The following is a 14,323-nucleotide window of genomic DNA, read 5'->3' on the forward strand; positions in this document are numbered from 1 at the left end:
CCAGGCTGCAGGTTTCTCCATGGACTGATTAATTCCGTACAGAAATCCGGGTACTGGTCATTAATTGTATCTGTAAAGCCACGGTGAGATTGAAACCCGTCTTTAGTGCCCGCAGGATTATTTTTCACGAAACCTCTATCTCCTGGGCTGTTTTGAATAATAACTCCCATCCATGGGTTATGGGACTAGAGCCTCCGTAAGAACATTCCCGGACGCCCGCCCCCCCCCCCCCCCCCCCCCCCCCCCCCCGTGCTTGTTGAGCTGTCCTTGCTGTCTGCACGGCTTGGCTCCGGCCTCTGAAATCACCTGTTCCTGAAGGTACAGGAGGGTCGGGGAATGCAGGCAGCCGTGTATCCGTTCATGTGCTGTGAGCGTCGGATGAGACCTGCAGCCTCTCGAGCAGCTCTGGGGTGGTGGTGTTTAGACGGAGTCTTATTTTAGGGAGCGGGTAGCTTTCCCTGAGGCGGACAAGGCCGCATGTTCCAGTTCTGCTTGGAATCAGAGGAACCTGATCTGCTGCTGTCTTTCACCCGCTGCGGGAGGGATTGCAAGCATCACTGACGTCGTCTTGTACCCTCCGTATGGGAGATACTCAGCTGAGCTCATCACAAGTGATTGCAGAGAGCTGTGGTCTTGGGGCCTTGATAAGAAAAGTTTCTCCCTTATTCCAGACAGCCCTTGGGCGCCTGACTGCTCAGGAAAGTACCCCCACATCAGTCAAAGAGCGGCATCCCTGGCGCCCTAGTCCGCGCTGCTTGGGTGAGCTGTGGGTTACCCCGGGACTGGCCTGGCCTGGCCTCCGCGGAGAACCACTCGAGGAGCATCGCTGAGGAGCATCGCTGCGTGCCCGAGTTGTCCCGTCTCAAGCAGCTCCCTTTGAGCCTGGGCCCAGTACCCCGCTGTGGCGCCATGGGGGGGGGGGGCTGCCTTCGCTTTGCCCTCCCTATCCTGAGCTGTGCAGTCTCCCCTTGCTTCTCGCCAGGGGCCCTGGGGCTTGTCCTACAGCCTGGGCTCTGTGCCAAAACTTTGCACTTCCCCGGGGCGCCCCGGGGGCTCAGTGGTTGAGCATTGGCCTTGGACCCAGGTTGTCACCCCGGGTCCCGGGATCGAGTCCCATGTCGGGCTCCCCACAGGGAGCCTGCTTCTCCCTCTGCCTGTGTCTCTGATGAATAAGTAAAATCATAAAAATAAAAAAAATCCAAACTTGCACTTGCTGCTCCTCTGTTATAACATGCTGATAAACGGGTTCAGAGTTCGACCCAGAGGTGATAGTTGGCTTAAAGGACTAGGGTTTTGCCAGGCAGGGGCTCTTCTTTCTGACCTGCATGCCTCTCGGGAGGCCCGGGACCACGTCTTTCGGTCCGTGGAGGCCTTCCTCGTGTCCTCGTCTCTGGTTATCCGTCCCCGGTGTCCTCTGTGCTTCCAGCCCCCTCCTCCCCACAAAGATAATGTGCGGCTGCCTTGCTTCCAATTTTGGATATTTCTTTTCTCATTCCAAATATCTTCTCCGGTCCCTTCAGACTTTGGTCATTTTCACACGGTTTGCCACAGTGGCCCCCTCGGTAGACACCAGCCTCTGACTCGCTGTCCCCTGATGCTCCGCCTCCTAACCTGAAGGTGGAATCCTTTTTCCTACTGGCTTCCCCATTATAAAGTCAACAGCTGTCCTTGACAGATTAAAGAGGAACATACATACCCATGGCCAGTTTTAGCATCTTGATTATGGTCCTCCATACGTTTGTTTTGTCGAAAAAGATGGTATCAAATTACTGTTTCTTTATGCATGCTTTTTTTTTTAAGATTTAATTTATTCGAGAGAGAGAGAGAGAGAGAGAGAGAGAGAGAGAGAGGCAGAGACACAGGCAGAGGGAGAAGCAGGCTCCATGCAGGGAGCCCGACATGGGACTCGATCCCGGGTCTCCAGGATCACATCCTGGGCTGAAGGTGGTGCCAAACCGCTGAGCCACCGGGGCTGCCCTATGCATGCTTTTTAAACTCTTTTTTCCCACTATGTCTCCTGAAAGTACCTTCCTGTCTATTTTGATTTTTAAAAAATTCGTATTTCTCAATTTCCAGCAACTGAAAACATTTCCATGATCTAGATAGATGTACCGTTTGACCAGTTCTTTACTTTTGGACATTCAGGTGTTTTCTCCTTTCCCTTCCTCTTTGTTCACAGTCTTCCTTGTCCCTCCTCCTTTCCTGTTGTTTGCTGGTGTTGGGACTCTTGTTCTGGGTCCTATGCATCTAGTTGCTGTAGTAAACCCTGGTGTGGACGCTCTGGGTGGACGGTTGTGAGTTCCGGCGTCACTTTCTGTGTTCCGCACCACGGATCCGTATTTTGGGCGTATGTATCTTCCCAGCATGTCATCTGTTATGCCTGGTATGGTGGGTGTTCACTAAAGAATTATTACTGAGTTCCAGAAACATAAGGGCGTGACAAATGTTTAAGTATCTACTGTGTACTTGAGGCCCTAGATGTAAGAGTGAACAGGACAAAGGTTGTCCTCGCTCTCATAAGCTAAAATATCCTTCTCTACAGCAAGGTTTATGTTATAAAACCGACAAGCTCTTAATGTAAGGATCAGTTTAAAAAACCATAAAGGCACAGCACAGTAGGAGCAGTCCATACACATGGCTAATTGATAGTTGACTGATAATTTTCCTGTAAATGGTATTTCTGATTTAGGATTGCCCACTAGGGTCACTGATTATGATGGAATGATATATATATATATTTTCAGGTTCATGCTTTTTTGACTCTTTCAAGTAACTAGAATCAGTTATACTTAAATTTAAAATTTCATACCTGAAACATGTACTTACTTATCATAGAGAGCTCAAAGATCTTGTAGGACGGGGTTTGGGGCACCAGGAAATCTATCCCCAAATATTTTGGGTCTGTCCGTTGCACATTTTAAAATATGATTAAACAAAGATTGCAGCCATGGAGATTTTCTGCTGTAAATTGATATTTCAACACTGCCAGCTGTTTGTGCTTTTTGTGATCCCACTTAGAAAAGTGGAAAGTGAAGGGGGTGAGTGGCTGCCCTCTTGGGCAGGCACATAATTTAAAAAAAAAAAAAATGTGTGTGCCTCAGCAGAGCTATATTAGAGTTTCATATAGCTGCCTTTTTCTTTTTTATTGTAGGGCCAGCTCTCCATGTTGCAAGAAAAAATAGACCATTTGGAGCGTTTGCTAGCTGAGAATAATGAGATCATCTCAAATATTAGAGACTCAGTCATCAATTTGAGTGAGTCTGTGGAGGATGGTCCAAAGAGTTCACAAGGCAATTTCAGCCAAGGTGCTGGCTCACCTCTTCTGCCATCAAAACAATTGTCCCTTGCAGTGGACCCTGAAGACTGTTCGTTCGCTTTACAAAGTGGAAGTAGGAATTCAGATGTGCAGGTAACGTATGCATTCATTCGTGATCGTTGGGCCTTTCTTTCTGTTTTGATCTGTTACCCGTTTTAACTTTAGTTGCTTCAACTCTCCGGATTCCAGATTCTGTCTTTGTAAAGTGACTTGATGAGTCACGTGATCATTAAAGTTCTTTGTCGTGTAGTGATAAAATTCTGTAATTCTCTGTTCCTCACCTCCCCCCTTTTTAAAATTATTTTATGCTTTGTGACTATGGCCTTTTTGTATGCTTTTTAAGTCTTATTTTGTCTGGTTGGTGAAGACCTTTAGAGGTTTAAATTTGGCTATCTTCTGAAGAGTATAAGAAAAGCCCGTTCTTACTCTGTCTCTTTAGACACTTTAGGTTTCACACAGTGTAGGGCTAGATGCCTTTTGCTGAAAGGGAAGGGAAATATTCTAGAATTGTGCTGTTCAGCATGAAAGTCACTGTCCACATGTGGCTACTGAGCACTGAAAGGTGGCTAGTTTGAACTGAGATGTGCTCTAAGTGTTAAAGGTTTGCTGTGAAAACAAATGTGAATACTTTGTTTCTGTACTGAAGTATATATAGGTGTATATCTATGTATACTGTGTATATTTATATATGTGGAGATAATAATATTAGGAATATGCAGGGTTAAATAAAAGATGTCATTAAACTTAATTTCACTTATTTCATTTTCCTAGAAAATTTAAAATGACAGATTTGGCTTGCAGTCTCCTTTCCTTGGATAGCGCTTTTTTAGTGGATTGTAAGCTAGGGAAGAAAGGGCTCCTGCTTTTCCTAAGTTTAGGGTGTGTCAGATTTGCTGTGTGGTGCAGAGTAGCAGAGGGCTCCTGAGACCCGAGGCTACAACATGGTGACAGGAACGTAAAGGGCAAATGCTTCACCCTTGGGCAAAACCGAGTTGGCTCTGGCCTTGCTTCAGCGTAGACGTTTCCGCTAACTTGTGGGCAGGGCGACGCTCGAGGCCGAGGCTCGCAGGCCGGCGGCAGCTGGAGACCTTAGAGGCCGGGCCCCGCTGCGAGCGCGCAGCCAGTGTGCGGCCTGGCCCGGCTCACACGCTCAGGCTTCCGTGCTCTGAACGCGCATCCATTTCTGAGTCTTGGCTCTGTGTAGGTTGTAAATAAGTACCTTTTAAAGGAGGACGGGAAAACGTTTTTGGAGGAGGGTGTTCTCTGGGCTGCAGAGAAGCAACCGTGTTGCTGAACTACCACGGGAGGCAGGCGGAGCGAGGCAGGGAGTACAGGAGAGCTACCGGGCCGGAGAAGGATCCAGAAGGAGCAACAGACTGCTGACACATCCTCCCTTTTGGCTGCCTCCCAAAAATTTATTGACTCGTCCTTGGGAGCGTTTCATTTTATTTATTAAAGTCATAAATTCGAAGTGAGAGATAATGTTGTTGCCTTAAAAGACTTTGTATTCACTTTTTACGTAATTTGCTCGATATCTTTAAATTTTTTTGTAACCCGCTTATATATTAGGATATAATTTTTACGTAATTTAAATTTTACCCAATGTTCTTTGTCACATTCAGTATCACAGAATATGAAAACTACAAGTTTTTAGGTTTGGTGTTTTTTTGTTGTTGTTTTTGGCAATATTTTTTCCTTTGCGTCCAAATAGATTATTACCTATTACGCTATTCCAGTATAGTCATACTGGAAATTTAGACAACATGTGAACATTTAAAAATTTCCATTTTATGTGAGTATGCCTCATTGACTCTGTTGTAGTTTTATTTTTAGAATGAAAAAAGGTAAACATAACGTATATGCTAAAGGAAGGAATAGCTGTAGATGCATTTCCCTTCAGATACAGTTTTTAAAATACATGTGATTAATTGTAAAATAAAGACTACTGATGTTAAAAAAAAGTATCACTGTTGTATGAAAAAATACTTGGTCATAATCACATTTCATCAAAAAATTTTTGTTTGTTATTTCGTTCCTACCAATTTCTACTAGGTTATATCAGAAGTGTAAAGCAAGGCAAGAAGGAATTGAATGAAATTATTTTTCATTAGAAGCAGATGGGGGAGGGGATTATTGATCACGACGGTTAAGTAACGCAGTAGCATTTTAAGAATTTGAACGGTAATTAAATGTTTTCTGCCTTAAACTATTCAATTAATGTCTACAGAAATAATTTTATCTATTAAGATACATACACAGTACAAGAATGAGTAGCTTTGAGCAAATATTTCCCAACATTAAGCTCAAATTAAAAATGGTAATAACACGGTTAAACTTACTCTTTTTTCTCCTTTGTTTTGTCCTTTATATTTCTAGATGTTGGATGTTTACAGTCTAATTCCTTTCGACAATCCAGATGGTGGAGTTTGGAAACAAGGATTTGACATTAGCTATTTATTTAATGAATGGGACGCTAAGCCCCTTCAAGTCTTTGTGGTGCCTCATTCCCATAATGACCCAGGTAAAATTTGCACTTCAAAAAAAACTACAGGTTATTAAGCCCCTGTAGGCACAGAGTATTTTAATGAGAATCCGGTAGAGCAGATTTCTCAGATTTTTGAGACCTCCTTCCCTGACTTGTCACAGTAACATATTCCTTTTATATGTCATTGTATCTTGAGCTTTCATTTTATCAATTTAGGTGGCACTCATGGGCGGTACTTGTGCTGTTTAAAATAGTAATAAACACAAGAAGGTCCTAGTTTGGGGCTGAAGAGTGACCCTGACTTAAGGTGCTGACTGTTCACTGTAGTTACTTCTGGTAAAAAATACTATGTGGGAGAATTATTTTGTGTTCATAAACTCTTCACTAAAAAATGCAAAATTCTCGTGGGAACGTTTGAATCTTTAAAACGGAGAAGCGCTGTAAAGAGGTTAAAGAGCCTTGGTCAGGCCGCTCGGAGTTTGGAGTCCCAACCCTGTCAGTGTGAGACGACTTCAGGCAAGTTACTGAAGGTGGAAGTAAGTGTTTTTCCAGGTAGGAAGAGTCAGGATAGTGTCTCCTTCATAGCGTGACACATAAAGGTGTGATGCATGGCCCCAGAGTAACTGTTATCATTATCATTATTGTTATTATCTCATATGACAACTTTTGTTATTTATTGGGGCTCTGGAATTTTTTCCCCAAGGTAAGGGAAAATTGCTAAAATTCCAATGGGAAATATTTATAGATTTGTTAGTGTGAGTTCATCGGGACAGAGTAAATACTACTTGAATCCTGCCACAGGAGTTTTAGGACAATGTACTTCCAAAGACTTCTTTTGAGGACATAATTACACTTCTCTCTGTTTTTCTCAATTTCTCCATTTCGTCATTACTATCCGAGAGCCCGTTATTCATCTAGTACTTTGAAGTTTTTTTTTTTTTTCTTTACTCCCTATATTCATGAATCTCTGACTTATATTCTTTCTCGCTGGTTTATTGGCATGTATTCCTTTCTTTCTGTTTCTAAGACATTAGGACTTGTTACTTTATGTTTGGACTTGTGATTTGGTGAAGTCGTGTGTGTGTATATGAGTGTGCACACTGTGCTGCTTTTGGATGTGAGAGGTACTTGGACACAGCTTGGATGCTAAAATGTTTGAATTTCCATAGTATTTCAATAGTTAGTACACACAGAGATATGAAATATATGAAATCAGTGTTATTCTGGAAATTTATGACGAGCAGTTGTCACACCAGCTTCTGACTTGGTTTCTGTGTCTTCATCTTTTCCTACAAACACCTGTCAGTCTTATTAACTTTACCTCTTAAATGTTTTGCATCATCTTCCTCTTTAATCTTAGCCTGTCCCTTCAAATCCAAACTCTGGGGGCGCCTGGGTGGCTCAGTCGGTTAAGCGGCTGCCTTCAACTCAGGTCATGATTTTAGGGTCCTTGGATCCAGCCCCACGGCAGCGTTGGAGTCCCTGCTCAGCGGGGAGCCTGTTTCTCCCTCTGCCTCTGCCCCCTGGCTCATGTGCTCTCTCTCTCTCTCTCTCTCTCTCTCTCTCTCTGACTCTGTCTCCCTCTCAAATAAATAAATAAAATCTTAAAAATGAAAACAAAAGGACTCTGATGGCTGGGCATCATGGAAGGGCTGCAGGGCTCTGGGGCCAGGCGGAATGAGGCAGGCGTCCTGGCTCTGCTGTATCCCGGCCCCCTAGTCTTTTGGGCACATCTGTGTGTCCCTAAAATGCAGATCGTATGGGTGGAGTAGCATCTTAAAGCAGGAGTTAGTTATCAGGTAAATACAAAAGGTGATGAAAACCACATCTAATTACAATTCCTTTTGCCATTTCTGTACTTGTAGCCGGGTTAAGAAGCACGTTTGCATTTAGGGTCTGTGTCCTGGAAAGCACATCGGTTTACCTGTAGACTGACGGGGAAGTGAGGTGCTCACGCTTCACACATGGGATCTGAGCTTGCCTGTGGGACTACAGGTGACTTTCTGTAAATCTCATGGACTCTGAAATACTCCCTTATAGAGTGAAATAGCGGCAGAGCCCTGTGGTGTGTAAACTGTCCTCCCCGCTCTTTGCCAACCATCTGCAACTGAACAAGTTCACTTCTCGTCCTGTAGTTGGGGGTGAGATATGATTCAAGGACATCAGATTCCGTATAGGTTTGTAAATGCACCTTGCAGTGTGCCTTGCAAGTCCTCGTGTGACCCCATTTCTCCTCCCTTTTAGAATTTTTAAAGACTTAACTATCTTTTCCCCTTTCTGCCATCCTCAACTTCCACCCGTCTCATTTCTTGTAATTCTCTAACACGCGCACTTACCTGTAATAATAAAGTGTGTAGTTCACCGGACAGTGTGGCAGGTGTTTTGTAAACATCTTGGAAGTTTAGTGCCACTCTTCGGTGTCGCCAGCGCGTCACGCTTACGGGAGCAGTGAGTGGCACCACAGTAATTTGTTAGTTTACCTGCCCCTCCCACTGGAGTAGAGTCGACGGATAGAGAACGAGTGCCTCCTGTCCCAGCCTGTGCTCATTGCCCAGCCCGACACTTGGCATCTAATAATCGCTAAATACAGGTGAGGTCTTCTCCACCTGTCCCCGTGCCCCCCTGCAGCTTCCTGAACTCTGCGCACCGGCCCACGCTTGCACGTAGGCAGAGATGTAAACGTCTACCGCACTTTTGCTTGTCTCCTTGCTCAAGGGTAAGCTCAGTGAGGGCTCAGACTTTGTCTCAGAACCACCAGGTTGCTAATGCCCAGAATAGTGAGCAGCACGTGGTACTGCATTCAATCTAGCTATTCAGTAGATAAGCTACTGAACCAGGCAATGTGACTCTGCAGACTCAGATGAAACATTCGACCCTGACATAGGCTTTTCTCTAGTTTCCCTCCCCATCTCTTCCTTCATCTTACTCCTGTTCTCTGAAAAAAAAAAAAAAAATTTTTTTTAAAGATTTTATTTATTCATGATAGAGAGAGAGAGGCAGAGACACAGGCAGAGGGACAAGCAAGCTCCATGTTGGGAGCCCGACGCGGGACTCGATCCTGGGACTCCAGGATTGCGCCCTGGGCCAAAGGCAGGTGCTAAATCTCTGAGCCACCCAGGGATCCTCCTTGAATAAACATTTCTTTAAAAGATTTTATTTATTGGAGACAGAGAGATAGTGACAGAGATAGCAAGAGAGAGCACAGAGAGGAGAGGGAGAAGCAGACTCCCTGCTGAGCAGGGAGCCCGATGAGGGATGTGGGACTCGATGAGGGATGTGGGACTCGATCCCAGGACCCTGGGATCATGACTGGAGCAGAAGGCAGATGCTCAACCACTAAGCCACTCATTCCCTGAAAAAAAAAAAACCCTTAAAAAGTGCCTTGTAATTTTAAATACAAGCAACAGATGATATTAAGCTCTTCAGGGGCAGGGATTGCTTGCCTGTGCCTTTTAGATTTTGTGTGTTTGCCTTAGGGGTTCCCGCTGCTGTTAGCCTTGTTCTGCGGGGAGACAGCCCTAATACCTGGTCCTGATTGCAATAGGTGGATCTGTCTGTTGGTGTCTTAGCAACCACCCTCCAACCTTTTTGTCTTAGTAAAGGATGTTAATGACCCTTACCCTCTGGCCCTCCTCCACCTGAGGAAAAAAATAATGGTCAGACGCAGACCTTTTAAAACCAAAGCCTTTTTTGATAATCCAGCAAAATGCTGGAGGACCAAACCCTCTGACTTTTCTTAATAATTTTCACCGCTCCTCAACAAAAGTGGAGTTTAGGTAAACTAAATTATCCTGTGAAAAGCTGAATCGTTTGGATCATGAAGAACCACACTCTCAGTGGAGGAAAAGAGAGAAGTGTGCGCGCAAACATTCCAAGTCAAAATGTGACTCCGTAATGGGAAATCTTTGTATAATACTCCCAAATGATGTGCGGTTAGGCGATTTACTTTCTAAATGAGGTTTATAGAGATTTGTTTGCATTTTCTGCAGCAACAATTTAAAACAAACTTCAGCTCCATGATTTGTCTCATCGGTGGAGTTTTGTCTGCTGGGGATAGGGGTATTTGAAAAAAACTTAATAGGTTCCTATAGTGGGTCCCCTAACTTTAAGAGTTATGTTGCTGAGTTTTTATATATGTGGTGTTTTTCTTTTTTGATTGGGTTCTGATATCTCACAAGACAGACAAATTTCAATTTATGTTTGTGTTTTAATTCCTAATTATGTCTTCCAGTACATGAGGACACGTAACAGTTGTCATACAATATTTTATGTGGTTTACACGAGTTAAAACAAAATTGGAAAGGAATTGTTAAGTAAATGCTGATAACTTTGTACTGTTACGCTTTTGAAAAGTTTGAATCACAGACCATGAAATTAAATGTTAGTTGATTGATACATGTTCATGTTATATTTAATAAGCTGATTAAAACACAATTACAGCACCTTTGTATCTACAATCTTAATTCTTTGCTTCCCACGTACTTAAACTGCTGAAATATTTAGTTAATTTTCCTTCAAAGAAACCACAGTGTGTAGAGAGCAGATAAGGTATACTAAATGGAAAGTTGGACAGCATATTGTTAGTTCAGCAATTTGTAAAATGAACATTAGAAAATAATCCCCCATGTGGTATGACTCCAAATAAGAGAGAGACCTAGGCACAAGAGCCACAGTGGAAAATCATTGTATTTTGTGCATTTGCAGTTCTTTTTTTTGTAGTTCTTTATAGAGTTTTTATTTATTCACATGAGTAGGATTTTTCTTTTTTTTTTTTTTGAGGGGAAGAATTTTGTATTTAGCATTATATTTTAATTTGTAATGAGTTTATATGCCTTTAATCTTTTTTTTATTTTTTTATTTTTTTTCTGAATCCTTAATCTTTTAAAAGATTTGAGACTGAGAAGTGTGAACAAGGGAGAGAGAGAGAATCCAAGCAGACTCCCTGCTGAGTGCAGAGCCCGAACGACCCTGAGATCATGACCTGAGCCCAAATCGAGTCACACTGAACTGTCTGAGCCACCCAGGCACCCATGTGTGCCCTTATTCTTAAAGAGTGGAAGAAAAAAAAACCCAAAACATGAAGAAATGACAGTGACATGTTATTTGAAAGGTTTCTTCTGCTCGTCGTTGTTCAGCACAGAGGAGGGTTTTGGTCGGCCGGGTCGGGTAATGGTCAGGGGGGTGGAAGCCGGGGAGGCTTGGACTCCAGCTGCCAGAGGAGCCTGCTGAGTGGCAGGAGATGGGCTGCAGAAGGGAGGTTTTGTTTGCAGCCACAGTTCCGGGAGGACTTTGTTCTGTTTAGTGATCCAGGGATACAGTGAGTTCTTTGGTTTTGGCCACCGTGATGGGAAATTTGAGTTTCTGGAGCCGAGAGAAAATGAGGAAGAAGGGAGTCGGGGACTAGTAGTCGTTGCCCATCTTGTATCGGGGGAGTGTCGAGTGTGTGTGGCTTCGTGTAATCCATTCTGCACCCCACAAAACTGGCAAATCAGACCCCTCTTACCAGGTGAGGACAGGGAGGCTAAGGTAGGGATACTCGTTTTTTCAAGATCTATCAGTGATAAATTGGCACAAGGTGGCAAATTAAAGCTCAGATTTGCCTCGTTCATTCTAAGGTCTCTGTTCTTTCTATTTACCGTGCTGCTTTGAGATAATTTAGTTCAGAGGATTTTCTTCTTTATGGGCATTAACTATTTAAGCGCATTTGCCTGAACCGTGAGTTGTTAATAAAATTACCACATTTTTAAAAATATTTTATTATTTTAGAGAGAGCAGGGGGAGAGAGAGAGAGAGCATGGTTTCCGCATATGTGGCTTGATCTCATGACCCTGAGATCATGACCTGAGCCAAAACCCAAGAGTCAGATGCTGAACCCATTGAGCCACCAGGCACCCCTTGGGTTGCCAGATTTTTTTTTTTTTTAAAGAGAATTTTTTTTTAAGCTTTTATTTATTTATGATAGTCACACAGATAGAGAGAGAGAGCCAGAGACATAGGCAGAGGGAGAAGCAGGCTCCATGCACCGGGAGCCCGACGTGGGATTCGATCCTGGGTCTCCAGGATCGTGCCCTGGGCCAAAGGCAGGCACCAAACCGCTGTGCCACCCAGGGATCCCGGGTTGCCAGATTTAACTTAAAAAAAAAAAAAAAAAGGAAAGCTTACATTTCCAGTAAATGAATTTTTTTTTTTTTTTTTTAGTATATATGTGTTCCAAATAACTTAATGGGGCAGGCTTACAGTTAAAGCATTTATTCATTACTTATCTGAAATTCAAATTTAACTTGGCACCCTGTATTTTTTCTGGCAAACTTAATTACGAAAAGGATGGCATTAAGAGTTAAATGTTTACACAGCTCTTTAGAGTTATCTTTTTCAGAGATCTCTAGAATTGGTATTTTGAGGTTCCTTTTCAGAAGGAAAAGTCTGATTATTGCAGCTCTGACTGGGCTGCATTCCTTAGGAGCCCATATATCAAGTGGCCGCTGGAGACGTAGGGGATCTTCAGACCTGTCTCTGTTCTCCTATTTTGATTACTTCTGCGTTTCAAATCTGAGTGCTTCAGGGCTCACCAGTGTGCCAGTTATGCAAATACTTATTAGTGCTTATGGGAATTTACTAGGTTTCAGGCACTATTACTAGGTTTCATTACTGCTCTCAGCAACTTTATGACAAAAAGTCCTGTTTTTACCCTCATTTCACAGATGAGAAAACCAAGGCAGAAGAGAGCCCAAGTCCTATGTTCGCAGCAGGGCTGGGCTTGAATCCAAGCTGTCCAGCTCTGGAATCAGGGCTTGTGACCCTTAATTAATACTGTCCCTTGAAGGTGATTCTTCGAAAACCACAGGCAGAGCTTCTATTGGAAGAAGGTCTTTTTAAGTGTTTCCGGGTCAGGCGTCATCTACTTTAATATTATTAATCATGTAAAACATTTTATTAAAACTATCTTGCAAAAGTAGACCCCTCACTGCACCATTTCCCATCCTTTCTTTCCTCCTGGCCTGTGCTCATTGAAACGGATGTCCCGGTCCTTAAATACTACGTTAGGACACGAGCTAGTGAGTGGTTCTCCTCATTGCTACATATTTTACAATTAGCAAGTCATGTAGAAGCAGTATTTCCCAGCTTTTAAATGGTTTCTTTGAGAAACTTTGATAATTTGCCCAGCGTTTGCCGGATGGTAAGGCTAAACAGCCTCCTATCCTAAGAGTCACTCCTCGAAAGGAAGTCACTTTTTCCTTTTACTTCTGACCGTGTCTCTCATACGATGGACCCTTTCCATTTTCATTTCAAATCACTAAACTCTGGGGAAGACTTTGTAGGCCTGAAGGGTCCTATTCCATGTGAACTGATGCTCCTGGGTAGAGTCCTTAACAAGGCAGGGAAGTAACTGTAGCCCAGATTTAGAAATTATTGTGGAGGTTGATCTCACAATTGCAGGTGTCAGATATCGAGGTACGCAGGTCTTTTAAAGGGCATTTAGAAAAGCAGCATAGTAAGGGGTCACAATTGGACATTATCCGTATACAGCTGCAGGATGAACAAAACCCCAGCTGTCCTGACAGTCGTGCTGATGGCTCCCATGGTGTGGGATAGAATTCCAGTGACAGCATCTTACATGGGTTCAAAAAGTGCTGTATCTCAAACAACTTAGTGGAAGTGAAGCTGATATGCTTTGAACACTATTAGATGACACTGAATCACCTGGAAAAAAGGTGAGGTTATTCCGGAAACCTGAGTTCAGAAGCATTTATAGGATTCAGCAGGTTTTATAGGTTTCCAAAGTCGCGCAGATCTTTGGGAAACCCCAACCCCATCTTTGACTTTCTGTCCTCTCTCTTGGAAGCTTTCGTCAGTTAGCATATTCTCTTCATTTTGCCTCCTCGGGCCTCAAACTTTTTTTTGGCAGACTTTTTTTTTTTTTTTTTCAGGGGCCTCCTTTCCTGTTTGTTTTCTACTTTATCATCTTCATCTCTCCTTTACACTCGCAGCGCCCCCATATTTGAAAGCACAGATCAGGAGACCTTAACTTCTTTCCTCCTAAATTTTCAGTAAGAATCAAGAATGGTTCAGAAGATTTTCAGTGATCTGACCCCCACTTCTATTCTTATTTCTCTCCATACTCCTCCCATGTACCTGCCTCGCAAGCCTCGCCGGCTGCCTTTCACTCTCCCTGAAATGGACACAGACCTTCATGGCTTAGTGTCTTTTCCATATGTTCTTCCTTCTATTTGGGAACTACCACCTTTTTCTTCCATCCAGATGATGACTATTCTGAGAATCTCTCTCCTGTTCTCCTGGTGGGAATCTTTATTCCCACAGCGTATCGTTCATATTTTTCACCATAGAGTCCTTTAAATTTATTAGCTTTATTGCTTTGCCTTATTAGAGGCTTGGTTTGTGTTTGAAGAAATACACTGGAACAGGACGTTGATTAAGACTCTTTCACACTTTATGGAAGGGGGAACATGCTTAACTTAAAATAGAAATGTTGAAATTAAAGTTAATTTGAGTTATAATACCAA

General features: G+C 43.2%; 1 protein-coding gene across 1 annotated transcript in view; it reads left to right on the plus strand.

The window, feature by feature from the left end:
* MAN2A1 (mannosidase alpha class 2A member 1) overlaps positions 1-14,323 on the plus strand; it is a 163,067-nt gene that overhangs the window by 23,181 nt on the left and 125,563 nt on the right. The window contains exons 2-3 of the mRNA XM_055315266.1: positions 3,152-3,409; positions 5,693-5,837. Coding sequence (XP_055171241.1) covers positions 3,152-3,409; positions 5,693-5,837 — 403 coding nt within the window. The remainder of the gene's footprint in view (positions 1-3,151; positions 3,410-5,692; positions 5,838-14,323) is intronic.

This window comes from Nyctereutes procyonoides, unplaced genomic scaffold (assembly GCF_905146905.1).
Source record: "Nyctereutes procyonoides isolate TBG_1078 unplaced genomic scaffold, NYPRO_anot_genome, whole genome shotgun sequence".
In the NCBI taxonomy this organism is placed as follows: Eukaryota; Metazoa; Chordata; class Mammalia; order Carnivora; family Canidae; genus Nyctereutes; species Nyctereutes procyonoides.